The following is a 16548-nucleotide window of genomic DNA, read 5'->3' on the forward strand; positions in this document are numbered from 1 at the left end:
TTCTAAATAAAATGGTGCTACACTCTGTGAGTCCTTGTTGTTGTTTCTCGCTCTCTGTCAATGACATCATACATATTTTATTGTTGGCCCGGAATAACTAATAATGATTTTTCTTTGATCATTTATTGTCAGCTGGAGGCCTAATGTCCTAAATCTGTTTTCCCTCGGTGTGCACGGTAGTGTTGCGGCAAATTTTGTGTCTCAAAGCATTACATTAGATTACAGCAACTCTTTATTTTATCCCTTTTCTGAAACAGTTATTCTGTCAGTTGTTGATCCTGGATGTCTTCTCCTGTTTAAGCCGCTACTGTGGCAATATTGTCAAGTCGTGATCAACTACTGTCAGGAATTTTCTATAAACGGATGTCATGACGGATCAGATCACTGCACCCAAATCAAGAAAAATGACAAACTGATTCAGACTCAAATGTCAAGTCGTCCTTCACACTCGCCCTGTCACCGACAAATAACGCCTCCTCAAAAATAGCAGATATTGTCATGGTGATTGTAAGCTTTGTTGTCCCGTCAAGCACCGGTTTGTCCTTGAATGAACCGGATTGAACTGGAAGGCATTCATCTGTCTCTTCACTGCTCAACTGGTTTTTCTATATGAGCCGTTTGCGATGGATGGTATTTGCTGCACACCTGCATACACTTTAAATTAATCCATCATGTACTAAGGTTTGTTTCCCTGCATTCACTGGAACACTCTGATGGCACTGGAACAGCTGTACTGTATGTGCACAGATATGAGAGATTCTGTGCTGTTTGGCCTGCAGAGCTATGACCCACCTCTAGAGGGCAGTGAGGGCCCTGGTGGTACATGAGTGGAGACACCTTTATTTACATATATATATATATTTACTGTAAGTGATCACAGATACAGTCTATGACCAGACTGAGGGAAGGCCTAGTTATGTTTTTATCAATAGATGCGTTCCACCATTCACAGATGTGTCAAGATATGACTGGAGAGTGCCGCAAAGTTTGAAAATGTATTGTATTCATATATATTTCAGTTTCCATTTGATTTCACTGCTCATCACACACACACACACACACACACACACACACACACACACACACACACACACACACACACACACACACACACACACACACACACACACACACACACACACACACACACACACACACACACACACACACACACACACACCATGGTTAATCTGTTGTTTCCTTCCTGGGCATGAGAGTCAGAGAGGGAGAACGAGAGAGAGATAAAGGAGGGAAAAAAATCACTTGTGAATGACATCAACACAGAGGGGCTGCTTCAGGATAACAGGGTGCGAGCAGAAAGAAGTGACAGCAGAGAGAGAGAGGGAGAGAGAGAGAGAGAGAATGTGTTGCAGTAAGAGGGGTCTATATTGGCGATGTGAATCGGCAGTGAGGCATTCTGGGGCCTCGTGTTACAGGCCTAATAAGGGCCCAGGCCCCTGTGTCTCCTGCTGGCCTCTGCTATTCTTAGGCTGTGTGTCCCTCACCCTCAGCAACCTTACAGGCAAGAAACATCCCTTCCTCTAATTAACAGTAACATTTAACTCTTTGTGTGGGTTCATTTTATGTTGGTGGATATGAGTTTGGGGAGGTTTTGACCGTCTTGGTGTTGAGAGTTTCTAATCTGTACCCACAGTTTGGTGTTTGCTATTGCTTAGCTCCTCGCTCCAATCTCTCTGCGAGTGTCTGTCCACGTGTCTGTGGGTGCCTGGATGTGTGTCCCTCTATTTGTGCATGTGTGTGCGCATGTGTGTGTGTGTGTGTGTGTCCACAGAGGTTACACAGCACCTGACCCACCCACTGACGCCACCACCCCTAGGTGTTTGTCCTGAGAGTTAGGAGCAGGCGGGGAGAACTGGAAGAGGAGCAAGGGCTGACAGAGGAGGAGCGACTACCACGGCATCGGCTGGGAAATTAGAGGATACCAAGGGACGACAGAGGACGAAGGGCGCGCTGTGAACAGGAAGAGAAGCACACACACCCAGGGAGGATCAGGAGGAGTGTTGACGTTTGGGCGACTAGCTAAAGATGACTTCGTACACAGTGACTCTGAGTGGCCCTGCACCATGGGGCTTCAGACTACAGGGGGGAAAGGACTTCAACATGCCACTCACCATCTCCAGGGTAAGACACACACACACACACACACACACATATGGCCTGCAATAGTAAAGATGTAGTGTGATGAGATAAACTGATGATGCAATGTCAGAAAACAACACGCAAAAGTTCACCAACTACAAACCCACAGCAAAAGGTTGTGCAACACAAAGTAAAATGTAACTTAATTCACTGATGCAAGCAAATACTTCCAAAGATGTAAACATTCCTCAAGTTTATGGAAAAGGCTTAAAGATCTAAAGGTTTGCATGTACAGTTGTAATTAACAGAGAATATCTGCAGACCTGAATCGACTTTTGTAACGCTAAACAATTTCCAGCTCCATTATAGAAAAAAGTTTAAAAATAAGTCAGGAATGTTCAATTAAACAGTTACATGATCGACTAAATCCAGATCCAACCCAGAAATAAGATACAGACATACAGAACATAGAGGCAATTTAGGTTAAATAACTCAGGAGCCATTTTGAGTTTTGGTTTTCATTAAATTAAGATTTTATTTGCAGCTTGAGGAGCGGCAGTTAAAGGATTTTATATTATTTATTTATTTATTTTGGAGCCAGGAATTTTTTGTACTTTCAAAATAAATCATAACAGTTTTTTCTTTTTTTTTCCCAGCAGAGATTTATCTTATTTGCCATAATCAAGAATCCATTATGACATCATTCACTGTCCAGCTGTGACTGACTACATAATCATAATTTCTATAAAACAACCTGTTTATCTTTGTTTTATGATCATTGTTCGTTGTATAAAATGACAGAAAGAATTATATGCAACATAATCCGACAGGACTAGAACTCATCACAGGTTTACGCCTCTAATTCCCAGAAGTTTGATCTTTATCACCTGTCACTGCTTGGATTTCAGTTTTTCTCGTCCCTGTGGCATTCTGGATATGTTAAAACTGTGTGTGTGTGTGCATGTGTGTGTGTGTTTATGTGTACGGGTGTGTTTATGCGAGTGGCAGTTATGTAACGCTGCCGTCCGTGTTGCTGACATGTGGGCTCAGCTGTAATCTCTGGAGAGGTTTCAGGAGAACAGCGGCGGTGGAAAGACTGAAATAGGTTTCATTAGAACCGAAGTGCCGCTGACTTGGTTCGATTCTCCTCCTGGAAAATGACTTTCCGGGAGGGAAAAAAAGGGGCCAGTTGGAATAAATCTGATATGAACTTCATGCTCAGATGCCTCCTGTCCAAAGGTAACAGGTCACCTCGTTAGGCCTGATCGCTCATTACCAGCTCCTCTACCCTCCACTTAAATTCTTCAAAGAAACTCTATTTTAAGACATTCTATACACCTTTGCTTGATTATCAGATTTCCATGCACGTTGTTTCTCCTTTAGTTATGATTTTATTCTGTTTTCATTCTTAGCTTTGGCTGCTTATTTGAATGAGATAACACAACATATTACACACAGACGTTTCCCCACTGTGCAGCAGAATTCTACGGCACGAGCTAAAAATATCATCCTCACATTTCTTTGTATTGATTTTCATTACTTTCCATTTTCAAACACAAATGCGGAGATTCTTGAGTAATGTCAAGATTCACTGTTGGAGCAAATCCTTGGAATTAATCAAGCAAGTACGAACAAACAGAAAATAAACCCAGTAAAAGCCTTTGAAAGCCTTCTTAATGCAGTTTCTACCCCTCTCTCTCTCCCTCTCTCTCTCTCTCCACCTGGCAGGACTGCTCGTGTATTTACAGCACTTCCTTTAAATAGCGTTGCAGGAGGAGAGGTAGATGGAGAGAGAGAGGGGAAGGGGGTGGGGGGGGTGGGGGCTGGAGGGAGGCGGAGGAAAGAGGCGAAAAGAGGGAAGCAAACAGCAGCTTGTGTTTCCTTTAGTAAGCTTGATTGCCCCGTTTGGGTTTCAGCCTCAGAGATGATGCTAAAAGTGAGATACAGCGTCATTGTGGAGGGACGTATGAAGGACAGAATCCTCCAATCCAGCAGCCAATTATAACTTTACCACAATGGAAACACACTTTCTCACATGTATTTTTTAAAAATCACTGCATAGGAAATCTAACTCCAACAAGCATCTGCATTCAAATGTGCAGGAGTGGATCTTAATGTATGTTGTTGCGTGAAAAGGGGAAGAATGAAGGAAGGGTAGAAGGAAGCAGGATCGGCGGCTATAGAGACGGAAATAAAGGAAAGGAGTGGAACGTCGGAGGAAGAAATGCACCGAGAAGGAAGTAGGAAGAGAGCAGGAAGAGGGAAGAAGTGGAGGAGAAAGGAGAAAATGGAAGAAATAGAAAAGAGAAGGAAGGAAAGAATGAAATGGGACGTGTAGAAACGTAGAAACGTGGCCGTGTGCTGTCGGCTGAGACGAGACTGATGAGGCGATTAGAAGTGAGCACCTGAGTGAAGCATTGCGGGTAATCCTCCTGGCATTTACTGAGTTCATCCCCAGCTGCTCAGCCGCCGTTCCTATGTCATGACTGATGGGGTCGGCGAAAGGCCCGACGTCCCACATCGTCATCCACTGCGGAGTCAGGACACGCACGAGCTCGGAGGGTCCTGATCTGGTACTTAAACCTAAAGCCGGGACACTTTTGATGCGCGCTGGCAGACACTGTATCACAGGATCACTGTCACCTCTGACAGGTTCCCATAAAACACCGCGGCCTGACATGAGCTCGCCGCTACACTTTGACCCGACGCCGCCGCCGCAGCTTGGATTTCGACCGGCTTTTGCCATGAACTAAGAAAGGAAACAGGAATGAGGACGGGATGGATTCCTCGCATCTCGTTAGCCAAGCAAATATTAGAGCAAAGTGCCAAACTGTTTTGTTTCTTTGAACTCTCGAAACACTTAAATTCACTTTAAGGAGAGACGAGAGCGGCTCAGTTAGAACAACACGCTTCATTCCATCACCAGAGCGGCTTTATTAACCTCTAATTAAGTGAACATCTGGCTTCTGATTGGCTGTCTGCAGTGTGGAGGAGAGACGTGTCATGTTTATTCAATGCAGCTGATTGACATACGCGATACTGACAAAAAAAAGTGTGAGTGTGTGTGCACGTGCATGTGTTTTGTGTGTGATTATATTGTGGCAGAGATGTGCAGAAATAGATTTTGTTTCCTGATAGCCCCACGCTTTTAGCCACACTGCTGGTCTCTCTCTCTCTCTCTCTCTCTCTCTCTCACACACACTCACACACTCACACACACACACACACACACACACACACACACACAGGTGTAAGCATTCACAATAGGAAGCAAAAGGGTTGACAGGATGTACAAGGACATGAATCAGCTCAATGAATGCTCAAAAGCATCACAGAAAGGTAAAGAATGTAGTATTAAGAAAACCACATAAAAATAATACGGACTATAACACACAAATAATTCCCAATGTATGTAAAAGTAAATTAGTAGCACAGTGAAATATGTAAATAGAGGGAGAGAGAAAGAGTAGTCCAGTATGAATGTCAGTAGCAGGTGTCTGAAAGGGGTGTGGCATGTGTGTGTGTGTCTCAGCAGGGTCAATCACAGTGAAGCAGCCGCAGGCATCAACAGCGCTGCTTATTTTTAACTCTTTAACGAGTCGTCTGTAAGTTTAGCCCGGAGCTGCGTCGGCCCCGCAGACTCGCTCATACTGTAACTGTGCAGTTTAACCGCTCCGGTCTGTATGTGGCACCGGCTCAAATCTGGATATCGTGACCTGCTGAGATCACTCTGAATTATCAGGATGTTTCAGTCATAAAGCTCATTTGGAAAGCAGCAAATAGAAAATGTAAAAAGCATCCATGATTGGGAATAGAGCACATTGTGACTGTGTGAGACTTACAGCGTGACTTTTAAATAGAAACGACGACTTGGCCCCACATCCTCCTCATCCTCCTCTTCCTCCTCAGTCAGTCAGTATTAAGCCGTGTTCTTGTGTTCTGCGCCTGTGAAAGATGCACAACATTAGCCTTTGCATCAGAAATGAGATTCTGCTGGCGGCGCCCTCTGTTAATAGAACTCCTGTGACATTTCCACTCATTTACGTCTCCGTCGGCATTATTTGCTGCCGCCTAGATTGATTGGAGGCCAAGATAAAGCGTGGTTCTGCTCTGCCGCTCGGGCCTGATGTAGATATTTTACCGCGGCCCTCACGTGCAGCGCGGAAAGGATTAATTTATTTCCCTCCATCAGCTTTTGCTCGATACCTCTGAGGTTTGATTCATGGGGATTATTTACTGAGCCGCTGCCCTTACACAACAAACAGCCAGATGGAGCGCAAAGTCACGTGGATGGACTAAAACATACAGAAGTGACTTTAATTAAATTTCCCCTGATCTGACTCGAAGCTCTTGTTTTCTGATTTGCAGCCGTTCTCCTCATGTTCGCGTCACAATAGAAACACACAATGCACCGATAAACAGAGAGACGGATGATTGCTCAAACCTTTTGGAATGATTGAGAGCCACAAAACATGGACTAAAGTTGCAGTTAAACCTTTTATAGCCTGTATGTCTGACTAGGTTGCCAAAGGAAAATACTGGTTATTCTAGCAATAACAAACACTTTAAGATGGAAACAATGCATTTTAATTCCTTCCTTCCCCCTTTTTGTTTATCTCTGCCTTCATGGCGCTCCTAGTAAACTCACACTTCCCGGTTCAGAGCTGGAATAAGCAACAAACCCGGTGGAAACAAGTTTTTTTTATGACTTGCGAATGTAATCAGCATAGATGCCATTTGTTTGCTACATGCATCAATCTTTTATTATGTTTATTTATTCAACGCCACAAGAGTAAATGTGTTGTTTCCGACAGCAAATGAATGCAGTGAGTTCATACATTAAAAAGTGCAGATGCATGATAGTTCCTATGCTTTAGAACACCAACAAGTGTGTTAGTGTTGTTTAAAGGTTTGTGTGTGTCTCTGAGGGAATCTGTGTCAGTGGCTGTAGTGTGACCTCCTCTGTTGACCCCCCCTATAGATAACTCCAGGGAGCAAGGCGGCGGGCGGCAGCCTGGCCATGGGCGACATCATCTCAGCCATTGAAGGGGTCAGCACTGACGGGATGACACACATGGAGGCCCAGAACAAGATCAAGTGTGCCAGCAGCAAGCTGAGTCTCTGCATGATCAAGTAAACAACCCGTGCACCAAACACACCACTGCAAACTAAAGTGACCTGACTGATGCATCTTTAAGGTATCTGTGGTTTTTTAATCTTAAAGGTCTAGACGTGCACCAGTTCCCACAGGAACTCCAAGAATGGATTCCCCCATGCCCGTCATCCCCCACCAGAAGGTATGAACACACACTGCCACCAAGTAATGCAGCCAGCTACCTTAACAAATACACACGATACACAAAAACACACACACCATATCATCTATTCAGCTGTATGTCCATGTCTCTGCATGCGTCTGTCACAGCATATGTTTTATGCTTTATTTTTGTCCTCAGTAAAAACATTTTACAAGCGCAGGCAGTATTTTGCTGCCCTCTAGTGAAAAATATTTCCACTGCAGCTGTCAGAATTCTGACACAGGGGTCATCAACCAAAGGTTGAAAAGAAGAGAAGCTTCTACCTCCCTCTCAGTGTGACTCCCTGTCTGTCTTAACCCCTAAGGAGAACTTAACAGAAAAAGAGAATCTTTTCGGAGACGAAATAGAAATGGAGCAGCCGGTGTCCGATGGTACTGGCCTTGGTGATAGGGCCTGCAAAAAGAATCTCTTCCCGGTACCCGAAAAAGAAATCCAGCTGCCGGCCCCTTCAACCTTTCCCTCCACACCCGACAAGCCCCCTGCTTCCGACAAGCCGGCTGCAGTATCTCCACCTGGCCAGCGGGGCCAATACAACTCCCCCATCGGCCTGTACTCCCCCGAAACTCTCTTGGAGATGAGGCAGATGCAGGGCAAGTTAGCAGAGGGGGCGGCGGCTCTCGGTGGAATCGCGTCACTGGGGTAGGTAACACTTCTGTAACGCAGCGATTCCAACCCGACCCCAGGCTAACCCACCGACCACACCTAACAGGAAGAGAACCAACAGTGACAACACAAAGCATCGCACCCTGGAGTTCAAGTGTTGACCTCTCACACCAGCCTGCACTTTCCCTCTTTAACCTCACATTATCCAGAGTGTGATTAAAAAAAAAAAGATACTCAGAACTTTCCATCTTTATACCCAGGGGTGGACTATATCTGGAGATTACACACAAACATACCTGGCCTGTCTCCAGGTAACAGAATAGCTGTGATCGGACTACAGGGTTATTTGAGGCTCTTAACTAAAGGTAGTGACACTTTGATAAAGGGCGAGTGGCCTCAGTGCCCCTTTCGGACATCTCCCTTGTGAACTCCTCCGAAACCATCTCGTCTCCTGAAGCCCCATCGCCTACAGAATAAAATGAGGTCGAGGCAAGTTCATGTGAAATAGTACACAATGAGACTGGAGAGAAAGGCAAACTGTGTGTGAATACTTTGTTCAACTCATCCATGTTTTTGTCAATGCCGCAGCAACAACAACAATCAACTCCAACCTGAGCCCTGAGAGCTGCAGCCTGCTAATGAATCCAGTCTGAAAAGTGTCTTCAATGTGATGAGGCAATAGCTTACATTCAGTACCTCCGCCAAGGAAGATAATCAATAAGAGACCTCTGCAGTATATTGCAGTGGAGGCCACACGGGTGAGGCGAGGCTTGATAGTTGTGCAGGAGTTAGTGCGAGTGTAGAGGTTGATCAAGGCCGTAATCTGCCCGGGCCCTTAAATATTAAGTCCAAGTATCAATCTCTGCTAATGCATTTCCCCTCTGGAGCCGGGCAGCTTCAGAGTAACCAAGCCAACGGTAAGTCAAATGGGGGAAAACGTGTTAGGGAACGTGATGCAAGCAGGCAGCGGGACGATGACGGCGGTATCGTCAGCCACCCGCTTACTCTGAGCATGGGGGCCGCTCTGATTCCACTGGCCCACACACACACATGCACATACAGGAGAGCAGCTGTCGACATGGCCATGGAATGTTCCTCTCCGGTTACGCGCCATCATCCTGAATCCCACGGATGCCCCCATGCCAAACCTGAGATAGGGTCTCTGTGTCGGTATGCGAGCGGCACAAAGATGTTCAGTATGTGCGCCGAGGGTGGCCAATCACGTTCCGCTTTACCTACTGTACCCAGTTACATATGGCAGCGTACCTCACACACACAGCAGGGTTTGGAGATTTGCAAGGTTGAAAGATTTGGTATTGAAGGTATTGAACAGCCTGTCCTCTCAAACTGTAGCTTTGGCATAACTGTGTGTGCGTATATGTGTATGTGCGTATATATGTATGTGCGTGTGTGTGTGTGTGTGCTCAATGGCTGTCCTGTGCTATATGCGTCACCAAACAAACCCCCCCCCCCCTCAGCGTGTCATGTGTTTGAAGCACTCCTGCTCTTGTCAGTCAGTCCCAAATGATGCAAATATCCTGGTGATGAGATGTGGCTGCTATTCTGACCTGTCGATAGGATTACAGCGTAGCACTGTCTGCTGAATACTTTCCTACAGACACACACACACTGCCATTGTTCTCTCCAGAATAACTCCAGCGATTACACTCTTTTTCCTCCTGTCTCTCTATCTCCGTCTGTCTGTTCGTGCGTCTGATGTGTTACAGGTTATCCCAAACACAGCTGCAAAGTCAGTACCATCGCATTATCAGTACTTATGCATGGCTGAGAGAGAGAGAGAGCGAGAGAGCGAAAGAGAGAAAGAGAGAGAGAGCATTTGCGTTTGAATTCTCTGGTCATTTTGCATTGAAGTGAGGTCTTGCCCTGGATGGATTCGTGCGCATGTGGTTGAACTAAAGCCGCTTTAGTTCATAAGTGCTTTATTGTAATCTTAACAACGTACTTGATGTACGTACGGCAAAAATAACTCATTTGTTGTTCCATATGTGGTCCCCAGAAGTGGAAAGTAAAAGTGCCATCTGCTTAAGTACTTTACGTATTAGAGGCTCCTCCAGTTTAAACATTTATCTGATGTTAGTTACTTTAAAGACTAGACTATTTATAAATGTCTATTTATAAATAAAGACTTTTTTTTATGTTTAAACTGAAAATCTTGTGTGTAATGAAATAGGAAATTACAATGGTAACAGCTAGATCATTTTCAAAATGAAATACACAAAAAAATTTCCTTTAACCTTTAATATATAATAAATATTTTACTTAAACCTTTTTTTAATTACTTTTATTTCAGTAAAGGTTTTGTTTGTTTTCCACCTCTGCTGGTCTCTTTTCATGGATGAGTTTATACTGCGTTATTTGTGTACATTAGTGCATGGGGCCTTGGCAAACGTGTGCGTCATGCATACAACAGCAGCAAGAGTGTGTATCATGTTTTAATTGTGTGTACCCCTGCGTGCCGTGCAAGTGCTGCAGTACAATGGATGTCAGTGGCGAAGCTGTTGGCCCTGAGGAACAGTGGGTGTGGACGTGCTCTGTAGTTGCTTGTACAGCAATACAGCAGCACCATCTATCTGTCAGTCGCAGTACTTCACGATGACCCGGTTTCCTCCCCTAACTTTGGTGTTTTCTCTCCTTCTTCACCTGCTTGCCTAAACTGCTCACATTCCCAAATGCTCGCTCCCTCCCCCCCCGCATGCCTCTTGACCCCCTCACCCCGACTCACTGACCCCCCCCGACCCTTCAACCTGACACTAACAGTGTGGCGTACATCCCCAGCTTCAACCCCATAGCGCTGAAAGACTCGGCCTTGTCCACCCACAAGCCCATCGAGGTGAGGGGACCGGGTGGGAAGGCCACCATCGTTCACGCCCAGTACAACACGCCAATCAGCATGTACTCACAAGACGCCATCATGGACGCCATCGCCGGCCAGTCACAGGCCAAGGGACACGAAGGGTGAGCCCACACACACATACTAACCCCTCCCTCACTCCTGCACTTCCTCTAGCCACACACTATCCACAAAGACTGGTGGAACCCAGCTGGAGAACCACACTCTGACAAAATGCCGTGTACGTTCAGATTTAGACGTAGGGAGCATTAACAAGAAGCTTTTCAACGTGTAAGCCTACCTGCATACAGTGGATATAAGAAGCCTACAAACCAATAGAGGTGATTGGGTTTTTGAGCTGTGAAGCCTGGAATTAAAGTCATGTCAGACATTTTCCTAACTTTAAAGTGACTCGGCAATTCACAAAATTCAAGTACTTATAAGAAGTTTACACGTCTGGACTTTCCAATTAAAACAAATGACGACAAATAAAAGTTCACGTTCTAGCAAAGTGTGAGGTGTTCTCCTCTGCAGCACCGTCCCCAGGCTGAGCAAAGTGCTGTCTCTGCTTTGGTCAGTTCCAAACAATCGATATTGCATTTCACAATCCAAAACGTGTTCCAGATAAGGATGACTCATGCACAGAAGGACCACAACAAAGGGGTTTTGCTTCACGTGGGTCCTGTCTGGTCCGGTGTCTTTTCCCTCCTCTACCACCATAGTGCCTCTGATATTTTAGCGATCATTCCTTTAGAAGCTAGGAGCCAAAGTATCACTAAAGGAAGTACAGGGAAAGGTCAAAGGTGGACCAATGTCTGAGATTGCCTTGACTTCAGACTTTCCAACACAAACTCCCGCAGTTTCAGCGTGCAGACTTTTAATATCCACTGTGCTCTCTGATGTCTCCTGTATGTCCCGGGCTTCTCCTTGTTGTCCGTGTCCGTGCCTCCACCCTGTTTGCCCCTTCACTCCCCTCTCCTCTGCTCATTTCATCTGCAAACCAACCGCACCCGTGCCGTCCTCCACCATCACTCCCCATCACTCCCATCCTGGTCGTGACCTCAGTGAGGAGGCGGGCTCCCCCCTGGCGTAAGTACAGCAGTGCTCCTCTTCCACCCAGCCTCTCCATGTGCGCGTGTCTCCTAGTGTGAGGCGGCTCGCGTGTCTCCTTCGTCTCATGACTTGATAACAGCTTGTGCATCTCTCCGTGTGTCTCTTAAACGGTTTGGACAAACTCACTTACCGTGAGGCCATGATGAACTCTGTTCATGTGCGGTTGTATCTGGAAGTACTGAAGTATCTGGAATACTTCGAGGTACTTTGACCAAAGTGTGCAAGTATAAGACATTTGAAAGGGTTCAGGTCCTTGACTCAACAGTGGCAGTTCCCTGTATGCATGGTTTTGGTGATTTATATTAAAATGTGGCTGAGAAGTGATGTTTTTAGACACGTGGGTTGCATGTAACTTTCAGGAGCTGTTTCAACATGCATCCGATCCTTTTCCAGAGTGAAATATGGTCACGCCGAAAAAGTTGTTGAACCAGCAGTTACATGTAACCTAGATCTAAAAACTTTCAGCCAAATATAGCCCACACCTACACATCTCTCCACCTGCGCACCAGGTCACTGGGTGCTCATCCGCACCTCAAAGACCTGATGGGATGGAAAAGCATGGGAATGTTCTGAGTATCCAAATCTAAGGTGCCTTTGACTTCAGTTCGATCAGTATTGACTCACTTTCTTGCCGTAAGAGCACTATCCAGTCCCGTTGCTTTGGCGACTCACACCCGAATGTACACTACAAGCTCCTTTAATATGAAAATTATGGGGCAGGACAAACAAAACATGCAATGATCACATGGTCCGTACATAAAGGAACAAAATGTAATACTTGACTGCTCCGTGATACCATTAATAAGAGAATTTGCCTTTTTTATAAAATGACCACCCTCTTACGTTTCACAATCTTATTGCACAAAATCATTTAAACAATCAGTACTGCCAGTATATATTTGTATTCGTTATTCACCTATTTATACTCCTAATTCTATTCTCATTGTCTCATTTATCTATTTACCTGGTACAAAAAACAAAACAAAACATAATTAATAGATAAAAGAATTTACTAATTATTTTATTGTATATTCCTATACTTCTATAGTACATGCATGTCTCACTGTTGTTTGTGCCCCCCTCCCACTATAAACCCATTACCATCTGGTCAGTTCCTACATGTTGGGCCTTTAGAGACGTGCTGTCCACTCACCGCTCTAACACTGCCGTCTGTCCCGCAGTGCTCTGCCTGTTAAGGACCCAGTGGTCGACTGTGCGTCTCCAGTGTACCAGGCGGTGATCAGGCCAAACGAGACGCCCCTGGATATGGCTGAATGGGCTCGCCGTGCTGCCAACCTGCAGTCCAAGAGCTTCAGGGTCCTGGCCCACATCACTGGCACTGAATACAGTCAGTGCTCCTCCTTCCTCCTTCTCTCTTCATCCTCTCGGTACATTTAGCATCTGGGGTACGCGGCCATCTCCGTTCATTTTGTCTATTTCTCTCCACTGCAGTGCAAGACCCAGACGAGGAGGCCCTGCAGAGGTCAAGGTAAGAGGAAAACTAGGAAAATTAGGAACAACTTTTTAAATAAAAACACTGATATGTATGCTGTTGAATTATTTTATGAGTATAATAACCACAGGGTGCTTTTATTTATATATTTTGGATACTTGAACACAATTTAATGCTTGACTTTACCTTGAGCAGACATTGAAATGCAGGGTCATTACTAATTTCAATCAGTTGAGGGAGGGAAGGAAGGAGGGAGGGAGGGAGGGAGGGAGGGAGAGCGAGAGCAGTGGAGAGAGAGAGAGGCTACATGCTTTGAATACAGGATTCAACTGTATCAAATCTTAACGTATCAAATCTTTTCCTTCACCTTTCCCACCTTCAGAGAGAAGTTTGAGTCAGAGGTCAAGGGGCCTCGCTTCGCCAAGCTGAAGAATTGGCACAATGGACTGTCTGCACAGATCCTCAACGTCCAGGAGTAAAGAGGAGCTAGATGAGACAAAAAGAGAGAGAGAAAAAGAGAGAGGGAGAGAGAGAACACGTCAGGGAGGACATGGACAAAGCACACGAGTAAAGAGGGAGAGGATAAATTATGGAAGAAGGGGAGGAGGAGGAGGAAACTCCTCAGGAATGTGAGATAGTGTTGTAGTTTAGATGAGTAGAATGTGCAATATTAACTGTTGAGTGAGAATGCTCTCTGTTCATACGCTCTATTACCTGTCTCATGTATCTAATGTACGTCTGCTGCTAAGACCTGATCCCGCATTTGGGTTTTCCTTTCGTTTCCTGTTCGTTTGCGTTCTGTGTCTCTTAAACTAAAGGGAAATTGTACAAAAAAGTATTGTAGTGAAAATGTCAAACTGATGATGTAACTTTTACTCCCCTATTCATACACAGCATATACACAAACGTATGTATTTTGACACACAGCATGTTTGTGAAGAGACACACAAGGACATGTAAACACATTAAGATTTACCTTCATGCACAAATAGTGTTTGTACAAATGCACTCAAACAATGTACTGATATCAATGTGAATAAATGTTTTCTTAAAGTCCCACCGCAGCCTTCAGACTTTGTATTGACAACATACTGTATCTGTTCTCACTCTCAGTTCCACCATGTAGCCCTCTAGAATGTCAAAGTAATTTAGTATCTGCCTACAATGCAATGGCATACTGAATGTAATGTAATTGTTGTTATAATAGTAGTGTCATTATTTTTTTGACACCTGAATACAAGTCAATTTTTAGCTGAAAAGTGTGTCTCACCAAATGTGGACAATCTTCTTCTCCCTACAATATTCTAGTGTTGTATGAATATTTTGACAATATCAACAGTTGGATTGGTGATTAGATCATCCAACTGTCATATTGATCCATCCATCCCCTCTGATCCTCTTAAAACTATGAACCAACATAACCACATTAAAGCTTGATGTTTGATCCACTACATTTAGGACCAAACAGATCTATCCAATATGATGCGACTGATTAAATAGCAATCTGGATGGAGGCTGAATGGAAGCTCTTTCATTTCCAAAACGTGTAATAGCATTTTATTAAATGGAAGCCAAGTGTTGATTATTATAAGAATTATTTCATTTACTCCACTTACATCTTTGTGTCCAGGCCCAAATCTCATTTCTGCTGTAGCCTAGCTTGTAAAATGAACAGGTGTGTCGCTTGTGAATTGATTAGAGGCAGCACGAGGGGGGCGAGCTGCACGTGAGCGAGCGAACATGGGAAGGTTAGCGTGCATCCACTGAGCGCGTGCACAGAGCTCACGTAGAGACCGAGCGGCGCAGCCATATTGCTGCGTCATGATGCCATGTTTCTATAATGGCCACAAGAGGGGAGTGTGACACTTACAGTCAGCGACAAGATGTCACTGCAACGCCAAGAAAAACACCATTTCATGGCTCGAAGTGCTCTATAGCAGTTTGGGGGAGAATAATTTTATTTACGCACGTTTTACTTTGTTAAGAGACCAATAGCACTTTGAATAAAAAAAATATGAATCTTATTAAAAGAACTGCATTTTTATTTCTAACAAAACCAAACAGCATTAAATTCATTTATATAAAATAAAAAAATTCTTTGGCCATTTCAGAGTCGTTTATTAAAAATACGGTAATAAACTAAAATAAACGCCCTAAATTGTAGAAACAGCAGAAAATTAAGATGCGTTTCCATTAAGTGTAGAACTTTGGGATTTTCATGCTTTCAGGTCAGTACAGGATTACACGCTCCTCTACACTAAAAGACATTTTAGGATCAGTTTTCCTTTCCTTTCTTACATAAATTGCATGATTTAGCAAATGCAAGGCTTTTATGATTTAACTATGTATTCATCTGTAAAGTAACCATCAGATACATGAATTTGGTCTAAAAAGCACAACATTCCTCACTGAACTGTAAAATTATAAAGTAATACTCGTGGATTAATGGGAATATTCAGGTAAAGTTCTTGTTTCTTTGAGGAAAATTGCTTAGATTAAAAAGTTAACACTCCACAGTTGGGACAGCATTGATATAACCGCTGATTTGTGGCGTGGGCACAGTTATGTCTCCATGCTTTCCACTATCCATTTGCTTAAAACTTAATACTATCATAACAATAAAAAAATATCATCATGTGTTTTAATATTAACATCAATATCTTACATCTTCATTATGATCGTGATCAAAGAGTCACTGTGGTGCTGAGTCAGCACTAAGGGGGGGTAGAGGGGGATCTTAGCTCTGAGTCATTCAGGTGAGGATGACAAAGCATTTTCTCTCCTTTTCGCAATAATGAAAATGGCTGCATGTCCTCCGTGTGTCTTTCATTCACTCCGTTTCCTCCCTGTCACACAAATTAATGTGTTGAGGAGATTACAGTTCATATCGCAGATGACAGAAAAATCCCCCCCCCCCATCTGCTGGATATGTAATTGTGCTTGTGTAAATATAGCACCAGAGCACGCTCTGCATCTGGAAAAGGTGCATGTGTGCATGTGCGTGTGTCGAGCAACATGCTAATCTAACATGCAAAGAGCTGGTCTGAAGATGCACTATGCGTGGTGGTGGTGGTTGCAGCATGACTTGAAAATGCTGCAGCATCCAGCAG

At 44.3% G+C, this 16548-nt stretch overlaps 1 protein-coding gene across 1 annotated transcript; it reads left to right on the plus strand.

Moving 5' to 3' along the window:
* Nucleotides 1-1827: 1827 nt before the first annotated feature.
* Nucleotides 1828-14470, plus strand: ldb3b (LIM domain binding 3b). Its single transcript, XM_076143504.1, is given in 8 exon segments — nt 1828-2142; nt 7082-7233; nt 7325-7420; nt 10800-10997; nt 11938-11961; nt 13167-13333; nt 13438-13474; nt 13821-14470. Coding segments are annotated over 8 exon segments (867 nt in total). The 5' UTR covers nt 1828-2046; the 3' UTR covers nt 13918-14470.
* Nucleotides 14471-16548: the final 2078 nt, after the last annotated feature.

Source organism: Genypterus blacodes, unplaced genomic scaffold (genome assembly GCF_046128005.1).
Source record: "Genypterus blacodes isolate CSIRO-AG114 ecotype Tasmania unplaced genomic scaffold, CSIRO-AGI_Gbla_v1 ptg000026l_1, whole genome shotgun sequence".
NCBI lineage: Eukaryota > Metazoa > Chordata > Actinopteri > Ophidiiformes > Ophidiidae > Genypterus > Genypterus blacodes.